General features: G+C 38.9%; 1 protein-coding gene across 2 annotated transcripts in view; it reads right to left on the bottom strand.

The window, feature by feature from the left end:
- Positions 1-2336: 2336 nt before the first annotated feature.
- LOC115523726 (limbic system associated membrane protein) overlaps positions 2337-21123 on the bottom strand; it is a 649474-nt gene continuing 630687 nt past the window's right edge. The window contains exons 8-9 of one of the 2 annotated variants that reach the window (XM_030329957.1): positions 11425-11457; positions 2337-5336 (exon numbers count right to left, since the gene is read on the bottom strand). In XM_030329957.1, coding sequence (XP_030185817.1) covers positions 5239-5336; positions 11425-11457 — 131 coding nt within the window. In that variant the 3' untranslated portion in view covers positions 2337-5238. The remainder of the gene's footprint in view (positions 5337-11424; positions 11458-21123) is intronic. The other variant, XM_030329958.2, reaches the window with a different exon arrangement.

Below are 21123 nucleotides of genomic sequence, written 5' to 3'. Positions count from 1 at the left end.
GATGATCGGTAAGAAGTAACAAGAAGACACTGGGAATAGATGCAACAGACACATGAGCCCTTAAAACTCCTTCCTCTTTATTTCCTCATTTCCCTTGCTTTGGGGTCAGGTGAGACAACTATGGCTGCAGTTGGGGGAAACTCCACTTAGTTCCTGTGGGAACAAAGAGGTGGCCTCCTGAGGCTTGAGCAGGATGTGAACCTTTAATAGTTCCTGTGGGTCTACTTCCTTTCGCTGAGGCAACCTTCTTGTTTGGGACATTAGTCATCCTCCTTCCCATTCTGACCTGTGAAATGCTTCAGTTTTTATTCATTTTTATTTGATTTTTTTTCTTTAAGATTCACAGATTTAGCTGAACTTGGGCACTGCATGAAAAAATGAAGTTTACATCGTTTATATTATGTACATAAACTAGTGATTTACATTGATTTACACATGATTGGTGCCTAATTTATTAATCAGCACACAGTATGTAAATGCACTGAAAGGAAATCAAGATTTTAAAATAAGTTTTCCATAATATCCATAAACATTTGCACTAGTGTAAATGTTAAACCTAAACCTAACGTTAACACCAGCTTCCTTGCCAAGAGGAAAGTGATGTACATTGCTGCGTGAAAACAAATTCTCTCTTGAATTTCAGTTGGCCACATTTGACAACACAGCTACATGCAAATGAGAATAGTTTACTTCTCTTCTGCTAGTATGCACATAAATGTAAACTCCATTTTGCATTTAGTGAGATGTTTACAGATATAATGTCAACTATGACGGAAAATTTACATCACTGGGGCAAATGTAGTCTTTGGAAGAGAAATATTTTAAGTATGTAAGAAAGAAGAAGGCTTCCTGAACTGAATTTACATTTCTTAATTTAGGGTCCTATCTCACTATTTTTGTGGTATGTTTCACATTTGTCTTCAAAATATTAATAATTTTCATAGGTCAGATATAGCACTGCACTTATATTTCTATAAAAAACGATAGTTATTGGTGACCAAGACTAAATCCAGGCAAATAAGTTATGAAGATGAAGAGAAAAATAAGGCCATGGTTAATCCCATGGAACTTGGTCCACAAACAAATTCCTTTTAAACAAATAATTACAAAGTGGAAAAAAAAATGGGGCTCTCTATCTTTCTAAATGAAGCATAGCTCTCTTTTTTTGACCAGATTCAGTTCTTTTCTTCCTTTTAAGTTTAAACCATCATTCTAGATTTGTCTTATAATACATACAATATTGTAAATATAGCATCTGTAAAGATAAGATTAAAAAAAATACATACACATATATATTATTTTTCCACAAATAATTCAAGGCCTGCAAAAAACAAAAGGAGGGATTCTGGGAGACAAGTCAATAGAAACAGTCAAACCACAACCAACCTGGGGATGGAAAATGTGACTCTGGAGTAGTTAAGAAGCTAACAACTTGGTAGGTAATAACTCAAATAATTTCATGCTGAGGAGTTTAGTTTTTGTGTGCAAAGGAGGTAAGTCCATTTTTGGAGGAGAAACAGATTTTTGTTTCTCTCCCCAAGAACATGAAAATCACGAGTACTTTTACAAGGTCTCTATGAATAGCCCCAGTTGACTGAATATGTAGTAAAAAATGCCCATGGCAAGGGAGAAGTCTGTCTGACTTGGAAGAGAAGGCAAAGGTCAATAGGACATTTCTTCCCCATGAGAAAGCACAATGTTTCCCCTAAGCCTTAGTTCTTTTAAGGGCAGAGGGATTTGATGTCTCAAAACAAGTAAGACTTTCCTCCAACAAGGCAACACCTTCTGATGAACGATTGCACAGAGGATATAATTCTGCAGTTGTAAAACCTAGGATAGTTCTCATTCTTCAGGAAGTGCCCTTGGTCAAGGTCATTTCTGCATTTGTTAACTGAAGGTCGGGTCTAAGGATTTTAAGAATGGTGGAGTGTCGTTTTGCATACAAAGGACATGAAAGATATTAGTCATTCAGATTAATTGATGAATTTCGCTCCTCTCATGGTATTGTTTTCAACCAGTTGGTTCTTTTCAGTGCAGGGTTTCAAGTTTTGACTACCAACGGACAATATTCTTGAAGGGATTTATAGCAATATGATGAACTAAATTCCAAGAAGTCCCACGTTCAGACTCAATTTCTTGGTGTCAGTCCTCTGGCTCCTGCCTTTTTTCTGACCTTCCTCCAAACTATGTTCTCCTCCATTCTTCACATTGCTTAGAGACATTCTCAAACCTAGGAGATTTCTGGGGCCAATGTTTGCTCTGAAACAGGAGCCAGGACAAATGTTTTTAAATTCCCAGATCCTGCCAGAGATATATGCAAACACCACAATATTCAATAAATGTTTAATTATGTTTAATATATGTTCCATTATATTAAAACTCAGGGAACAAATGGTGCTGACAAGGCAGACATTCCTTTCAGTGGAGAATCTCCTTCCATAAAACCAAGACCTTGTCCTTATGATAGGGTGGAGACGATAAGAAATCTAGGTGTATGATTAAAATGTGTCACATGCCACAAGGATCTGTTCCTGAAACTGATACTAAACTGAACTAACTCCTACTACTTTTCTTTTCTTATATATCTTTAAATTAGCGTGAGTTCCTCTTAAGCTTCCACTTAGGGATGTGACTGGCTCTTCAATATATGGGGAACATTTATCATCAAGGATGATAAACTTATATTCCTGTACTAAGACCAAAATGTTAGAGAAATCCCCGATTGTCAATAAATTGATGCTGGATAGGAATATGGCTCACCTTCCCTATATTTTAGTAGCTACTTTCTTGGATAAGAATTTCTGTCCTATGCCAGGATCTGCCACAAATACTCTTATCCATCCTCAAGCCCAATTTGTTTGCCCTTCTGTTTCATGTCTAAGCGGCAAAATCACAAAAGAAGGCTGGTAATAAGCTTTCTAAAACAAACAATAGAATCCCCTAGAACAGATTTAAAATGTTGCTCATCAAAGAGATCATTACCTTCAAAGACAAGGCTCATTGCCAAGAGCCTTTAATTAATAAATTCTATCAGAAATTTCAAATCCTCCCCTTTCTTTCCTTCCCTCTTTCCTGTCTCCTCTCTTTGCCTCTCCCTTCCTCCCTTCCTTTCTCTTTCTCTTCCTTTTTCTATTCGCAGTTAGGAAGTTTCCTGTTTTATAACATGTGACAGCTATTTTTCAGGTTCCAAAACTAGGTGAGGTACCATATTTGGCTTTTCTGAAATACATTCAGTTATGACCTCAGCAATAATCTTCTGTCTTTTCATAAGTTGAGCCACTTCCAATGCCTCCTATAGTCTAAGCGAAAGCAATGGTTGGTTTCCTGACAAAGATATTTACAGCCAGCTCTCTCTGCAAACCTTTCCTAAGAACATCCTGGTGCTGCAGTGATACCAAATGTTGTGGTATGCATACAATTTCTGCCTAAATTATTACAAGTTTCCCAGATCTTTTGATTAAGGAACTAACATTTCAGATGACTCTTGCTGATGTAAACTCAGACATCATATCCCCCATAGTATCTTTCAGGAACTAGAAGCCAAAAGTGAGCAGGGAAGGTGGAATATATCCCAGTGGCCTGGCCTAGGATAATGATGAACCAGTATGAACAATGGTACTGCAAACATTACCAGTGGGGCAGAAGGGAGATCGTGCAAGCCACCAAGTAAAGTATTAGCTTGCAACATCAGGACAAAAATCTGCAAAGGAGCACAAGGAATGGATTCTTTCTTGTTATGGTCAATGCTCTGTACAGAGCTCTGCCCACATCTCTGCAAGATGAGTAGGGATGTGGGCATCTGTCTACTTTTCATGCCTTGCTCACTCTCCATATAGGAAACAATCTCTGCTCAGGGGAATCCATGGGCCAAATGCAGTGTTAGGTGAAGCTCAGGGAGGGGGCAAAACAGAGCTGCTTAGGATCTCCATGTGGCTCATCATCCTTTCATTGGGAGTTAACACTTGGAGACCTTTCTGCTTCTTGGGATTTACTCAACACATGCTACTCACTCCTGCAGCAAAGCAGGTCCAAGCCTGCAAAAAGCCAGGAAATATATGAATTCCTCAGACTCATGAAACAAGAGTGAAATCAGAAACCTTCTCTCCTAGGTCACCTCATTGACGTCACTGATTCTTTCTACTGTTTGCTCACCCCATCAATAGTAGGCACTTTCATTTACAGTGATATTCTGAGTGACTCTCGACTGGGTTCTGATGATTAGACTAGGAGGAATATGAGGTTCTGCCCTTAAAAGGGGCACAGCTTGGTGTGAATACACACTAATGTCATGTGACAGCCATGGAGGGGTGCTGGGGGGCTCTGCTCCATGCCTGCTTCTCCACCATGTCCCCCAGCAACTTGTCACAGCCGCGTCTCACAATTACAATGCGGGACAGTATCTACAGCACAATGAGTCTATGTACACATGGACCATTCCCTTGGCATGCTTTAGAGAGAGACACACACGCTCACATACTTGTATACCCACGTGAGAGCGAGAGGCTTGAGCACGCACGCACAGTGGAGAAAATTAAAATGGCACTTCCTAGCATTTGCGGCATGACTAGTGCTGGGGGGGGGGCTGTGAAGAGAAGCAGCAGCCAGGGGGTTCGGGGGAGGGAATAAAACGGAGTATCAGGGATGGATGTGGAGGAGATAGAACACACTGAAGGGGGAGGAAATGGTCTTAAAAGTTGGGGAGATAGTGTAGGCAGGAAAGCCAGATAAAGGCTCAACACGGATTCCAGCATGGATTCCACTGATAGTCTGAAATGGCTACAAGTCAGCTCAAATGAAAAACAGAATAAAAAGATGATGGAAATATAGACACCAAAGGCAAGACCTTAGTTTTTCTTTCCCCACAGATGAAAAAGAATGAAGGAAGGATAAAGTGTGTGTGTGTGTGGGGGGGGGGGTTAACATCCATCTGATACTTCTTCACTTGTCTTATTTTTACAACATCCGGGTGTCCTTAGCATGATGTGGTCTTTGTATAGAATACATTTGCATCGATATACACATATCCTTGTAGAACTTTTCCCACCCTGATTTACTGAAATTTTTATTGATGGACTTATGTATTTTCTTCTTCGTTTTCTTATTTCCCCCTCCATTTATAAACACACAAAGTTGTGAAATAAACAGTCTCCCCCCATCTTGCTCTCTCTCTCTCTCTCTCTGTATCCTGTGTAACGCATTTTTGTGTGTTTTTTAAATTATTTTAAAATTTTTATTCTATTAACATTTGCTGAGAAGGCAGAGCAGAGATGCTGCCAGCAGCCACAGTGGTACGGCCAGACTGATGGATCCATTTATTCCTCTCACCGACCCAGGCCCTGCAGTGCAAAAGAGAAAGAAAAGAGAAGTTACATTCAGCCCGCTGTATGTCACAGCTGACTGCTGACAGTATCAGAGGTAAGAATGGGCTGCGCCTCAAAGTCAGTGCTTGTGTACAGCCCAGGAAGGGCTCACAGTCTTTCCTAAATCCTTCTCCTTGAGTTCTAAGTATCTCAAGGGGTATCAGTGGTTGAAATACATTTGAATACAAACTACTCTTGCTGGAGAAGGCTATCGCTGATGTGTCTGCTGGTGCAGCGGGCTCCTCTTCACCCAACCTCTTCTTGCATGCTGTGCCCTGCATAGCACTGTGATGCCAGAACTCATTAAGATTCCAAGCACTGGTGAGGGTCCTTCAGCAGCCAGACACGGGCTCCTCCAGCTGATTCATCACAGGATCTCCATCAATAAAACATAGAGCCAATCCGAAACTCTCATTTCTCAGGGGGAAGCAGTAATTATTTATTTGTTAATGGGGAGGGGAACTGTTTCCAAGGAACATTTATGGCTGGATGGCACCTTAGCTGTATGCTAGAAAATAAGTCAACTCCTTGTAGAGTCTTAAGAGGTTGCAGGAGATCATCTGGTCCAAATTCTTCATGTGACACTTTAAAAACTCAAAAGCAAAAGCAACCACAAAAACCACCACCACCACCAGCAGCAAACCTAGAGAGGTTGAGAGGCAAGTCCAAACCAGAAGCAGAACTGAGATTTGAACGTGCCCAGAATTCACCCTGGAATGGCAGTCTATGTCATTTCCCACTGTCATCCGAGTTTTCCCAACATGGATACGATTTTGGGGACATGGGTCTGGATCTAAGAGGGAGATGGGGATGGAGAGGAAAGTGGAGAAGGGATTTGTGTAGACAGAGAGAAGAGAATTGGGGCAGAAAATGTGGGTCCCATGAGCTTGTCCCCTATGCTTTGTTTGCTCCATTTTCTCCTTTTGTATAGTTCTGTTTGTATAGATCCATTACAAGAAGAAAATCTCGGTATTTTTCACAACAGAGATTTTTAGATTTAAGGTTGTATGCTTAGACAATGATGTTCAAAAGAGAAATCAACGTGACTAATTATGGGTCACTTTGCAGTTCTGAGGTCACATATGCAGATCAGTGTGTGTGAATGAAGGTGCATGTGAGTGTGCTGTGTGCCCATGCGTGTTTAAACCTATGATGGTTTTCAAGTGCAATAGAAGCATCCTCTGGTGTGCACATGTTTCCAAAATTGCCTACAACTATATCAGATCAGATGTAAGATAACAGGGAAAATGTTGAATTCAAGAATGTTCTAATCTGTGTTCTATATAAATAATAGCAACAACATCAACCGAACAAAACCAACAATTACACAGCACTTGTTACCAGGTACTGTCAGAAATGCTCTACCAATCTAAGCATATAACCATGCTATGAGGTAGGTATTATAATGGACCCTTTTCCACAGTGAGATAATAAGAGGCACAGAGAGGTTAAATCTACTGCACAAATTCACACAGCTGGTGAGCAGAGGAGCTGAGGCTTTTACCCGGGCAGCTGGCTCCCGTCTTTGCCCATCACCACTACAGAGTGGTTACATGGGGAAGGAGTGCCAGCGAGTCTCCTGTCAAATCAATTTTGGGTTCGTTTAAAACAAGAGCCAGAACAAACAAAACAACACGGAGGCAACCATTATCTTGGAACAAGTGATTTTCAATAGAATATTTTTTACTAGAATGTCTTCTTGAGAATATTAAAAACATTACTTAATATAAAAATATGAAGATATACAAACTGTGAACAGCATAGTTATAAAGTAAGTATAAAATAAGTATAAAATGTAAAGTATAAAACATAGTATAAAATAAGCTTTATTATCTGGAAAGCTATGGAAATGCAGAGTAAACAATTTAAATATTCAATCAGTCAATTCTGCAGTTTTCTGAATGGCTGTAGGATCATATTAATAAAAGACACTTTTGCTACCTTCATGTTTTTCATGAGGAATTTAGGCTCAAGAAGATTATGTGTGTGCATAAAGTACCTGATGGTAATTGTTGCCCGGGCACTGGAATACAAACATTTGGAGTCTCAGCTCAATGCCTTTCCTTAACCTACCCTCCTACCACCACCATTTTTGGCCTTTGTGACCTTTAAGCTCTCTCAGTGGGCACTCTCCAGGCCTTCTGGCCAGATGGCAATGCATTTCCCCATCATTTTAATTCCTCTGTATGCTTTAAATGGCATGAACTCTATGGCACATTTGTTTGGATTAGTGTTGTCAGTACAGCTTCCAAAACAGAGAAAGACTATACACAAATTGAGGCCATACAGGACTAAACAAAAATGATTTTTGTTTTGCCTTAGGGATAGGGTGAAACAGAAGGATTTTACAAAGAGTTTAATTTTGCTTATTTCCTTAATTTCATTTTTAGTGCTGCGACAGGCTAGATTATCTCTCAGACATCTTGGAGTTGAGTAGTAACTGGGGAAGTCTAAAAACCCTAGTCTTAACACTTTATTTGAAGGGCAGTAAATATTTGAGAAAGCAAAAATTCCATCATTGAAAAACATGATATATACATATATGGACCTAAATAAACATGGTCACATATAACATACTTGCTAATGTATGTACACACATATATATGCAGATACAAAGAGAAGTATATATGTTATGTGCGTACTCATATATATACATATGATATAATGTACACGTGTATTATTGGTCTTTTAATACATGTAATTGAGAATTGGCTGTTACTTTCACATGCTAGTCTATGATATATATAGGAATCCCAGTATGACTGTGTTAATAATCTTTAATTTTATCCTTAGTAGAATTATTATTATATATTTGAAATGCATTTTGTGGATCTATTAAAGATATCTTCATCTCTATCAATTATTATTTATTAAGTGCTCTCATATAACTGTTTGATGTGCTTATATGACATGCTCTTTTCATAATTGGTTTTGAGAGTAAACAAATAGCTTGAAAAAAATGCACGGGTAAATGAATGAGAGTTGGAGAACCATCACAAGTGTGTATGCAATTATAGATATATATGACTGCATAGGAGACTACTTCAGTTAATGGCTATTTCAGGGAAGAATAATCAGTAAAATCATTAATTACATTTTAGTTCATAGTTATGAAATTTCTGCTTATTTGTGAAAATGCAAATGATAAATCTTATTTCCCACACCAGATGGCCAGGCTCAGCAAGTGCTTTTATATACTGACAGATATAATGAAAGCAAGAGTCTGTAAACATAAATTAGCCTTAAGAATAGATGAGCAAATAGAACCACAATTCAAAAATTGCTACATGTTTTTCATACAACAGACAAAAATCATGTCTTGGCAGTTAGGCACATTCTATATGTGTTTATGTATGTGTGCATACACTTATATGTGTGGTATCTCGTAACCATGCAATAAATGGTAGCATCATCATTATTGCTATTAACTATAGAAGGTTGGATTACAGAAAGGCATGAAATACCTCTGAACCAAAGGTATTGGTTTGTGAATTGGGTCAAGGCTTTTAAAGTTTGACCTGATGGGGCAAAATTCAGCTATAGCAAGATTGAGAATCTTGAATCAACACACCAGGTCAAGGTTCTTGACCCCAGGACAGGATGATAAGTGAGACTCTGTATCAGCGTGAATGCTGGACTGCACTTTGTCACAACAATGTTTTTAAAAGGGAATTTGTGATTAAGGACAAGGTTGATAAAACATCCTGAAATTGCAGGATATGTGGATTTTTGGCAAGTCTCTATGATACAGAACCGATGCAGGATACTCTGCCAATTGATTTGTCTTTCAGTAAAATCTCAAAGAAAGTACAAGGTGATTTTCCAACACCTGCTTTAGAGGGCATACACTTGGAGATGCTTTATGATTCAAATCTAGCCAGTGCATTTCTGTTGCTTCTCCTGAGTACTTAGGGCTCATTTTCCTGAATGTAGGACTAGATTTATTCAAAATAATCATTCTTTAAAAATTAATCATTAATCACAGCCTCAGTGATCCTTGGGCATTCCTTTCAGCCACTAAGGCATCAAGGTCTATAACGGTTTTATTCCTGTTTTCAGCCACACAAGAAAAGAAGAAGACTAGGTGAGTTTAAGTTTGAATTCTACTTAGAATTATTAAGGGCTGACCGAGTGACTGAGAATAAAACAAAAACTCAGACAAAATACAAGACAACTGTTAAGCAAAGGAGAAAAATAATCTACATCTCTCTTAGATATTATCCGGATATGCAGGCTAAGGCACTTCCCCGTCCTGGGAAGCCATGTTTAAAGGAAAGCCTGATAAGATTGACTCTGGCGCCACCTGCTCGCCACGTTCAGCCAGTACAGCTTGCTCTGGGTGAATGAATTGGGGGATTAAAGTTTATAATCTCCAGGCTGGAGACTTGAAGAGGGGATATATTGATGTTTAATTTGAACAGTGTACCTTAGAATTAAATTTGGGCTTCTCCTACAAGTCAGTCTTGGATAAGCCTGAAGTATTTTCACAGTAACGTCCATCACATCTTTTCCATCACAACAGCATCAAATATTTTGGCATGCAAAATTTTGAAATTTTAGGCTAATGCTTAGATTCCCTTTGGGTGACACTAGGAATTTATCTCAATGGTCTTTGAAATAAAACCCTATGCCCAATTTCTCCATCCATACCAACCCCCTGAGGAATCATATGTTCATTCCATTAACACTAACCACTTAAAATTCAAATGTAATTGATAATCATGGCATTGGGGAAAGAATAAGGTCTGAAGGGGACAGGAGTTTACACTTTCTTGTACCAAATGATCTTGGTACAATGTATGTACTTCTGATGTCCTCTTCCCTGCTGCCTTCTGTGAAGATTTGTTAGAGCTGGCCATACACAATGTGCTGAACCTTTCCTGGGAGTAAGCAACAAAGGCTCCATAATTTTTAATGTTTATTTATTTTTGAGAGAGAGAGAGACAGAGACAGAGAGAGAGAGAGAGAGAGACAGAGAGACAGAGTGTGAGCAGGGGAGGGGCAGAGAGAGAGGGAGACACAGAATCCAAAGCAGGCTCTGGGCTCTGAGCTGTCAGCACAGAGCCCAATTCAGGGCTCGAACTCACAAACCATGAGATCATGACCTGAGCCAAAGTCAGACGCTCAGCTGACTGAGCCACTCAGGTTCCCCAAAGGGCCCATAATTTCTGTGGCTGTTGGTCACTAGTAGGGTCTAAGTCCCACAATAATAGGTTTTCACTATTGAGAAGGACCTTGGCTATCTCATAGCCTTTGAGACTCAGAGAAGAAAACATTTTCAGGTGAGACAATTACCAATCCAAGTGAGTGGTCATGAGAACTTAAGAAGGGTAATGTCTGGCCATGCAGCTTTCTCTGTGACTCTGGTCTGGGGATAGACTCTGTAAGGATTTCTGTTGGATTTCTAAGGAGGGTGCCTCAGAATTGGTAATTGTTTGCATTTCATGAAGCTTTAACTTGATTGCATTGTCTTTGTAGGGAGACCTGGGTGATTTTTGTGCCATGAGGCTGGCTGATGGAGGCATGTGGAGTAGTTCCTGGGAGACCGCAGCAGTCTGGGTGTACTGAAGAAAGGGGAGGTTATCTGAAGACCTGGGAGAACACTGAGGCAGGAGAGAATATTAAGTGTTCAAGAGCTTCATATTAGGAAAGACTACTCTATTTCCTTTAGCAATGTATCCATTTTAATAGCCAACAAGACACAGTAAAGTAGGCTCTATATTTTTTCTGAGAGCCCAGTCATTGGACAGTGAACATTGCCAAAAGTGCAGATCTGCAAGAATTAACCACGGCCACACATGGAAAGTGGGAGAGGGAATAACTTGTTCAGTTCCAGAGATTTAAAAATGAATAGCTATCAAGAGCAATATAGGGGTTATGGGCTTTTTGTGAACGAGAAAGTTTGCAATTTGGGAAACATAGTGGCAAATACGTTATGAAAATTATTATCACAAATTATTGAGATGAAATGAACTCAAGTGCATAAGACCCCAATATATGGCTATGAAATCTTAATTTTAACACATAGAAGATATTCTTTAACATATAGAAATAAGAGCCATACCTTTTTGCTTGAAGTGCACGGTGGTGCCAATTTCTAAAAAAGAAACATTTAACAAAACAAAAAACAGATAAAAAAAATTTTTTTTATCAACTGAAAATAAGCACAAAGGTAATCTGGTACTCTCCACTGAAAGGAGAATGGGACAAAAGGTAGAAAGAACATTCTAATAGAAACACATACTGGTAGAGATTGAAAGAAAGGCTCATGGAAAGAGATTGTTTTGTTGGAACAAACGTGCAGTCGGAGGTGGCAAAAACAATTTCCAACTACAAATATTTGATGTTACATGTTATATGTATAGACAAGTACAAGAACTCTGAGAATGGCAGGTAAAAGTACTCTTGACTGCAATTTAATGGAATGATGGAATGTGTCTAGCCTCTGATCCCATCCTGGCATTTTGTCCTCTCAGGACAATCGACCTTCATATTTTTCTTCTAACTAAATCCATTCCAACTTTAGAACTTGTGCACATGCTGTTTCTTCTGCTTGGAATGTTTCTCCCCCAGATCTCTGAATGGCCCAGGCAGTCACTTCATTCAGATTTCTGCTGAAATGACCCAACTCGGGAAGGACTTCTCCCATCACCTTATCAAAATGGTACCCTCTGTCACTTTCCATTCTTTTACCCTGATTTATTAATGTTATTAACACTTATCCCTACTTGGTATCATTGTATACATTTCCTTATTTGCTTGGTTAGAGTTTATCTCCTCCACTAGAATATATGTTCCATGAAGGCGGAAGCAGTGTATGTCTTATCAATTATTGTATCCCTGTGCCTGCATTAGAGTCTGACATTCAGTATGTGTGCAATAAATACTTGTTGAATGTGTAAATCTCAGGGTTGGAAGAGCTCATACAAGTCAAATACTTGAATTCCCTTTTGACTATCTTTATCAACTAAACTAGAATACTGTTTGATCTTTAGAAGTAAATATGGAAAATTTCCATAGGATACCACGTTGACTCACAGGACCAACTGAATGGTTAATTAGATACAGGAGTCCAAACCATGGCTGTGGAATATGGATTGTCTTCTCTGAAGATCAGGATGTAGCCCTGCACCCCTCAATGACATGCTTTCATGAAGGAAATAAATTGAACTCTGAAGCTAAAGAGAGCCTTTTGAAGTGGACATCCATTTGCCTCATTTTCCTGCTTAAAACTTTTTCATGCTTTCTTGTGTCTTCCAGGATAAGGACCCAAATCCTTAGCATGGCACCTAGGACTCTACCCCTTCATCTCTCCAGCCTCATCAATGTCTGTCATCTCTGCATCTTAGCCCACATGCCTTCCTTCATTCTCCAGGGTATAATGTTTTTTTCTGTTGTAGGGCTGATGGTCCAATGTTATCACTACTAGAAATCCCACTTCTCCTTTAGAATTCATTTATAACTTCCACAGGGAAGGCTTCCTTAGTCCCCTTAGTAAAATTCAGTCCCTTTTTTTAATAAGCTCTGCTCTCCTTCATAACACTCATCTCAGTTTTAATTTTAAATACATTTGTCTGAGGTTTTGAGTAATGCTTGTCTTCATTACTGGACTGTGAGTTCCATGGAGCAGGGGCTGTCTCTGCTACTGTCCCTTGTTGTAGTTTAGCCAATGCATGAAGGCACTCTGTATGCACAATGGGCCAAAACAGATTTAGAATTACTGAAATATGAGAAAAATAAATATATGCCAGGCATCCTCCTAACAGAGTCTCTGTTAAAACAACAGAGAGTCTGAGTAGCTAAATTATTACCCGATTTAACACAAAGGGGTCAGAACTTTAGAATTAGGTCTTCACAGTTCCTTGGGGTTCAGTGCAGTCTATTTCCTTCACAGATTTTCCATTTGTTTATCCAAAGGAGGTCACAAGGAGAAGTCCTCAAAAAGCATACTGTTTTCTGGTTTTCTTATGATGGCTATAAGAAGGGCACAATTTTCCTAGAGTCTGAGATCTTGAAAATGTTTGGCTACAATTCAGCATTAGTGAAACTAGTATAAGCCAGGCTGTTCCTAACAGCAAGCTTGTCTACGTGTAAGAACGGCTTTCCTAAACTCGTCCAATGTGGGTGGAGGGATCCTAGTGTGAATGTTCTTTTGAATTATGATCGCTGGTGGACCTCCAGATGTACTTCTGAAGATGCTCAAAGCTATTGGCACCTGTCTTTCTGTCTTTGAAGAGTTAGTCTATTACTTGCACAAGTAATTGAAGTCTTCTGTATGGAAGCCCATACAGAAGGATGTAGAGAGAATTCTGCCCCTCTCCTAGCAGAATCCAGGAACTGTTGTCATTTTTTACTCCAGAAGTGAAGCTAGATTTCATCAAGATATTAAGACAGTAGTCTCTACCTGTTGACCACACTGATCATCTGACCACTAATGTTTCAATTGTGTATTAAACATACTGCCACTAATTTTTCTAATATTCTTTGAAATAAATGCTTTGGCTTAAAAATTGTTGAAGAGGCACTGTAGAGAATGTACTTAATATAATGTGAGAAAACTGAGGCCCAGAGAGGCTAATTGGTTACCCAGGCTCACACAGAACAGAGCTGAGACTGAAATCCAGGGCTCCCACTTCTCCAGCCTTAACCCTGTCCCTTATTCTACAGTTTCCCTCTGGTACTTTTGTGAAGGCAAGGCTACGTACCTATATAGCCTATATAACTCTAGGTTTATCATAGGATATGTACATGACTCACTCCCGACTGGGGACAGTTTGGCTCTGCTCTTGTGCAGAGTGAACTTCCCTTCTTTCTTTGGTCAAGCCTTCTAGTTTCTCATTCTTTAGAATTTGTAAGTATGCTGCAAGGTCATAGAGTGCTTCTTGCCCAAAGAGGCCTAGATCCCTAATGGAGCCATCTTTATATAAAGAACACTTGGTTCCCCCTGCTCTATCCCTGATCCACAGGCCTTCTGGGATAATTCCATGCAACTGTTCAGGAGCCTGGGTGGGCAGGAAGACCAACAGTCCTGCTCAAGCTAGAAAATATCACTAAACCTCTCTGTGCCTCAGTTTCATTATCTGTAAAATAAATTTAATTAACATGCTCCTTATAAATTTGTGCTATGGGTTAGATAAATTAATTATCATACTGTACTTGGAATGCTGCCAGATACATAGTAAGAGTTATTGTTATCAGATTTGTGGTAAAATCCTTTCTAGGGAGGACTTTCAGTGAAAGTTTGGTGGAAAAGAGAAAAATATATCTTAACAAGTAGGCCATGCCAGTGCAGATCCAAAGAACAACAAAAGTCTACTGCACCAATACGGATGAACAAAACATTAACAGGTGTTAGCACACTGCAGTGATAGGGAAGCAGAATGACTAGGCAGCGTGTTGGTCTGGAGAACTCTGGCAATATGCCTGGTTAACCAGTCAGTGACTCAGGCCTGGATAAGAGTCTACATGTCCTAAATATTTCTCTTAGGGATCAGAAACTCCCCTACTAATTGAAAAGAGTTATTAAAAGAAGGATTTGAAAACGTTGCTCCAATATTATACTCTATGAAGAAAAGCTCACAAAAAATCAGATAAAAAATATGCATTTGTTTGAAACACCTTTAAAAAGCAAACCAGCTTACCAATTAAATTTTAGGAAGCACTCCCGATTGCAATAGATAAACTGGTTTGTGAAATGCTAATGATCTTAAGACTTGGAATTCCATTTATCTTTAGGAAAAGAGAACAGAGTGCTTATTCTGTACTATTATTTCCTATTTATCCTCTTCTGTTGGAATAGAACCTTCCTTTTTGAGGAGCAAAACCCTGCACGTTTTGAGCCTGGCACTTTGAAATCCTGGTTGTGTGCTGCCATCTTGTGGTAATATAAAGACATATTCCTATGTTCTGCCTAAAGGAATTGCTTTTGTCCACCAGGTGGCAGTAGTGGGAAAAAATAAAAACTTTTTGTCACTCAGAGCCAGCATGAAAGGTTACATTTCAAAAAGGAGTATTTCTTATTCTTACGGAAGAGAAAAAAAAATATTTTTTTTTGTTGTCCTTAACAACTGAAAATGATTCTTCTTTTTGTAATGCTAAGGTGATTCCAAATTCTTAAGTAAAACTGCCTTGACGGGCATATTATTTCTGTAGGGATTCCCTGGACACACTCATTAGAATACACTTGAAACCTATGATTTTTATACCTTTCAGGAAAACATCTTACCACACATCGACCCTGCTTTAGCAAATGCACTTAAGTAAGCGTGACAACGCAGGTACAAAGAATAAAATAAAAAGATAAATCTACTGCAGCAATACAATGGACAAAACTTTGGGGGAGTTTAGTACAGAGAAAGTTCTAGAATTCTCTGGAAGCATTATTGCTACATGCTTAGACTTTAGCTCCAGCTGATGGAGTACAAGGAGACCGTGGGGGGAAAGAATTTAATACTAGAGAAGGCAAGTGTTATGACACATTTATTTATGCTCATCCGTCTTTGACTTTTAATTTTCAGATTTTTAAAAAGTTTATTTATTTATTTTGAGAGAAAGAAAGAGAGATCGAGCAGGGGAAGGGCAGAGACAGAGGGAGAGAGAGAATCCCAAGCAGTCTGTGTGCTGACAGTGCAGAGGCCAACATAGGACTCGAACTCACGTGGGGCTTGAACTCAGGAACCCTGAGTTCATGAGCTGAAACCAAGAGTCTGACACTTAACCAACTGAGCCACCCAGATGCCCCTAACTTTACACCTAGCCATGTTAGACAAGCCTGCAACATTGGAAAGAGCCGATTCAGTCTCTCTAATTGGCATAGACCATGTCTTCCTTGTTTACTACTGTAGTCTCAGCTCACTATTTCTCTAGCATGGAGTAAGTGTCCAACAGATTTGCCGAATAAATGCCCATGCATAAATGAATGGATAGATGAATGAACAAATGAATGAGTGATTCAATCAATTAATACCTGAAGATCTATCCTAGCTGGGATTCTAGGTAAAGGAAGATTCTATTCTGCTTTAGGAACCATCATGCCCTAGTGGCAAGGCAAAATTATTGCTGAGAATTCAGGCATTTGAAGAGCCAGATGGGGCCAGGAGTTACTTTCATCAGTCCCCAAATTCAGGCAGGTAGAAAAATTTTTGGAGTGTTGAACTTTATTTAAGAATATCTTCCCAACTAATGAAAATTTAAATGTTGGAAGATAAAAACCCAGGCTTCTTTTTTTGTCCAAAGGCCAGAAGACTTATTCTTACCTCTTACCTTTTCATCTTCCATGATGTGGTAGGATTCATTTATTCATTCTCTCTCTCTCTCTTTTTCCCTTTTTCTCTCCCTTTCTTTCTCTCTCATTCTCTTCAGGAATTGAAGTCAGTGATATGAAGGTGAGAGAGATGTGTCATTGGAAACTCTAGAGTTTATACTTTGGAAAAATCCCTTATTGCCCTAGGTAATGTACAAGTCTGTGTTTATGAACAACTTTGGCATTTTTCCTTCTTTGAGATCTATCTGGAAGAGAAGATGAGGGTACAACCAATCCATAAAGGGAAAAATTGATTTTCAGTGCTTTGACTCTCTGGACTCTTAACCACTTACCTCGAACCCGCTGCTTCTAAGCACTCATTCATTCCCAGCCATGTGTAGGATATACAGAGCTTTGGAGGTCTATGTTGTTTGTGCGGTTGTTCTAATTCCATGATTACTTGAACATAAATGGCTCACTTTTTAACCTGCCACAGCCATTTGAACAAGGAAACATTCTCTCCTCTGCTGTGCACAACTCTTTGTAGAAGGCCAGTCATCTGATATGCCTTAGGTTTTGAAAATGACATATGAGTTTGAAGATGTAAAATGATTAATTGCCCTCCCCCACCCCTGGTTCCCCACCATTCTGGGCCATCTAGTAAGACTGTATGTTCAGGAGACAGGGAAGGTCCAAATTCAATGGGGATCTTGCCCTCCAGTTGCCTGGAGAAAGTGAGAGAGACATGGGGTTAAAATCCTTAAGGGATTTAATAAAAGAAATGAAGAAGATTCGATGCACTGTCTCATCTTCCTTCACTGATGCTGAACACCTGAAGCATAACATTTATAAAGGTTCCTCGATGGGCACTTATGCTTTATGCGCTCTTTTACTTTTTGTCACTGTTTTGAAAAACAAAACCCTTATTATTATAGTGGCTTAAAAGGGGGATGTTTATTAATTCAATTTTCAAATACACTTTCAAGCTTAGACAGTTATTAATTTCTTTCTCGCAGGTTTCTCCACTCAGAAGCTTTAGGCAACAGCAGCATCTACTTGCAAGTATTATTGTTATTTTTTTTTTGACATAGAAAAAGATATGCCTGTGATTTCTGTTTAGGTTGTTGGAGTTTTTGATTATTTCCCACTTACTGTATTCATGTTGTACAACCCTTCATGCCTAATACCTCTGGAGTGATGTTCTCTGAGAACCACAGCAATGATTCTGGGTGTAGTTCAGGGGGAAAGGCCAAAATAGAGAAACAGGGCTAAACCTCAACCTTAAGGCTATTCCCATTTTTTTTTTATTTGTTCATTTTTTAAGTAAGCTCTACACCCATGTGGGGCTTGAACTCATGATCCTGAGATCAAGAGTCATATGCTGTACTGACTGAGCCAGCCAGGCATCCTGATTCCTGTTTTCTTAGTTCATAGGTGGACTATTATCCTAACTACTAAGAGAACATATCAAACTAGCTGGAAACTAGGGAGTTTTAGTATGTCATCAGTATTTGAGAAAGGAAGATGGCTTCCCTTAACTAGCTTCAGGTCATGAAAGGAATCCTACACTTTACTTTCAAATACTTGGAAGGGCTTTCCTCTTCACATTTGAACAGAAATGGACCTCACATGTTTGGTGCTATTTAGGAGTGAGTCGGAGCCCTAAATGTTTGAGCAGAATATTTTGCCACCCTGGACATAGGGTAATAACTCCTTGTTAAATGAATACACAAACCCAAACCAAATGAAGGCTGATGTAATTTCTAATTGTATAATGTGAATAAAATATTTGAGAGTCATTTTTTATTCTCATCAATTAGTGAACAATTCTCTATAACCAAATGTTCTACAGTAAAGAGGATCAGAAATTTTTTTAAAGGTTATTACATTAAAAAAGACAAAGTTATAAAAGGGGAATATTACTACACCAATTTAGAGAGAGAATTGGTAAGCGCTCCCATATCTGAAAGGGGGGGGGCTGTTACTGGAAATCCTGGAGGTGACACAAAGGAAATTTCTTATAGGACGAGTCAGGGTGGACTTGGATCTGGAAGAGATGTGAGTGAGCTGGCAGCTGTGGAGACAGCCCTGGCCCCGGGCAAGAGGGCTGGTCCTGAGCCTGCCCACGCTGTGAGCTTGAGCAAGTCAAGAAACACACTCAGCCTCAGAAAGGACAGAAAACAGAGAATGGCCTAGGTGTTTTAACTTAAACATTTTATAGTCTACTGACAGCTCACACCTCAGATGAAACATTTGTCTGTATCATATTAATGATATTATCTCTGAGGAGAGAGATATATGTGATCTTTATTTTCTTCTCTATAGTTTCATATATTTTCAAAACCTTCCATAATGAGAATGCCTAACACTTATTATCAGAATAGAAAATTATTTATAAAAACAAAGAATTGCATTAAAAGAGAAACCTCGAAATCTGGGGAAAAGAAAATAATAGTTGGCTTTGGGTTGACATTATAACAAGGAGATTGAATTTTTTTTCTCTTTTTTAGTTGGCTGGCATCATAGAGCAAAACCAAACAGAAGGTAAGATAGGTAATGTCTAATTTCTATAAGGAATATAGTCTTAACATGAAATGACAAGGCAATAAAAAAATGCCTTATATGGGTTTATGAGGTCCTTCTGACTGTAGGCTTGATATAATTGCTCTGTAGAGTAGTATAGGTGCGCGATTTGACTTTAACTGCTATGGACCCTGCTCAATGGCAATATGGATTGTTATAGAAAGTGCAGATTGGCCAAGCATTCCCACCACAAAGAGAGGGCTTCATTAAGTCTGTTATAGCAAGTCAGCTTTCTCAAATCCTACAGGTTTCTTATATAGCCTGAGAAATTTAAATTTTAATAATCAATGAATTAAAATGTTAGAGAATGCCCAAGGGTCTAAGTTTAATAAAGGGGTTTCCCAGGGCCACTCCACCTAAAAAACATATGAGATTAAAAAAACTCCACAAGTAAATGTATTTGAATCAGCTGTCAGTAACGTATTGGGGCCAGACAGGCAGTTTCTGCCTTCTAGAAGAAACAACTGCTTCTGCCCTTGTATCTAGAATGCACCTGTTGTACCTGTGGGTACAATTCTGGGCTTTTGCCCTTGTTGGAATTTAAAGACCAGTCATCTCATTTAATAAAGAACTACCTCCCAACCCCAAATCTGCTTAGTTGTTGGTACAAAGTAGATTATATTTTCCATGTTTAAAAACATACGTTTTATGTATATTTTAAAGCCTTTTGTGCCTTCATTTATTTGACTTGCTAAAAAGGATTAAAAGCGCAGGTTTGCGTAGGTCTCTAGAGATTGTCGTTCTTTCTGGTTTTCTTCCTCTCTTTTCATTTCCCAGTCTTAAATTGTGAATTGCAGATCCGTTTTAGAATACATTTTAGATTTAAATTCTAAGATTCAAGACTGTCTTTAATCCATGTAATGTGTGTTTTCATTTTGTATGTTTCAAAATAAAAAAAAAACCATTCAAATACCATAAAACAAAGTAACTGGCCTGCAGAATTTGAATGTTGAGATAACAAATGAATTTGTGAGGTTTTGGGGACCAAAGCTCTTGGAAATAAGATAAGGGATTAAAGAACGTGGTACGCTCTGGACCTATATCCCTTGGACCTATGTCTACGGCACTAAGCATAACAGTTCAGGACTTGGTAAAGGCAGTTGTGCTTTGGACCTTTGCCAAGTGACTTTATTACTCACAGTGCCAGGATGCCTCAGTGATTCATACTCCTGCTGCGTCACTGACTCCAAATATAACATCACCACCAGGTTCTGGAGCAGATCCTTGAAAATATTGATGGCCCCTTACAACCTGACCCTTCCTACAACTAAAATTGAAATTTACCATCAAACCTCCCTGTTGAGAGGCTCAAAGTTTTCCCTAGATGTTCTGCCAAATAGGCTCTCAGTATTTTTTTCCCCAAAAACCTCACCCAGCACAGTGCTACCTACCATACATAGAGTATACAGTATTGGTACATGTCTGTACAAATAAGCCAACAGGTATTTCTTGTCTTCAAAGTATAACAGAGGTATAAATGCAAATTCCCTTGCCTTTAAACCCCACTGGTTTGTCACATGTCTTTTCTTTTTAAAACAGCCAGATGCAAATAAGAAGGAATAAGAAACTATTAGGGAAACGTCATTTTTCAGATTTTAAAAATTAATTAGATTTAATATTGTTTAACTCTCTCCGGATTCTAAACTTTTGTATGTACTGGAATGTTTGCTCCTCTCTTTCCTCCTTTCTGCCTTTTAAACTTCACTTTCACCTGGAAGCCTTCTCTGACCAGTCCAGGCTCCCTTTTCTGTGCTCTATACAGGTATACAGGTATCCTAAACTTAGTAACCTTTCTTATGATTGCTTAACTCCTCATCCACTGTCCCATCTGGTCTGTAAGCTCTGTTAGTGCAGAGGCTGTGTCCTGCTTATTTTCCACAGTCATTCTCAAGACCAAGCTCAGAGTTTGCCCTAGTACTAGGATAGGTTTTTTGTTTT

Source organism: Lynx canadensis, chromosome C2, assembly GCF_007474595.2.
Source record: "Lynx canadensis isolate LIC74 chromosome C2, mLynCan4.pri.v2, whole genome shotgun sequence".
Lineage (NCBI taxonomy): Eukaryota > Metazoa > Chordata > Mammalia > Carnivora > Felidae > Lynx > Lynx canadensis.
Note: the sequence above shows the minus strand (reverse complement) of the source record. Positions and strands in the feature narration are given on the sequence as shown.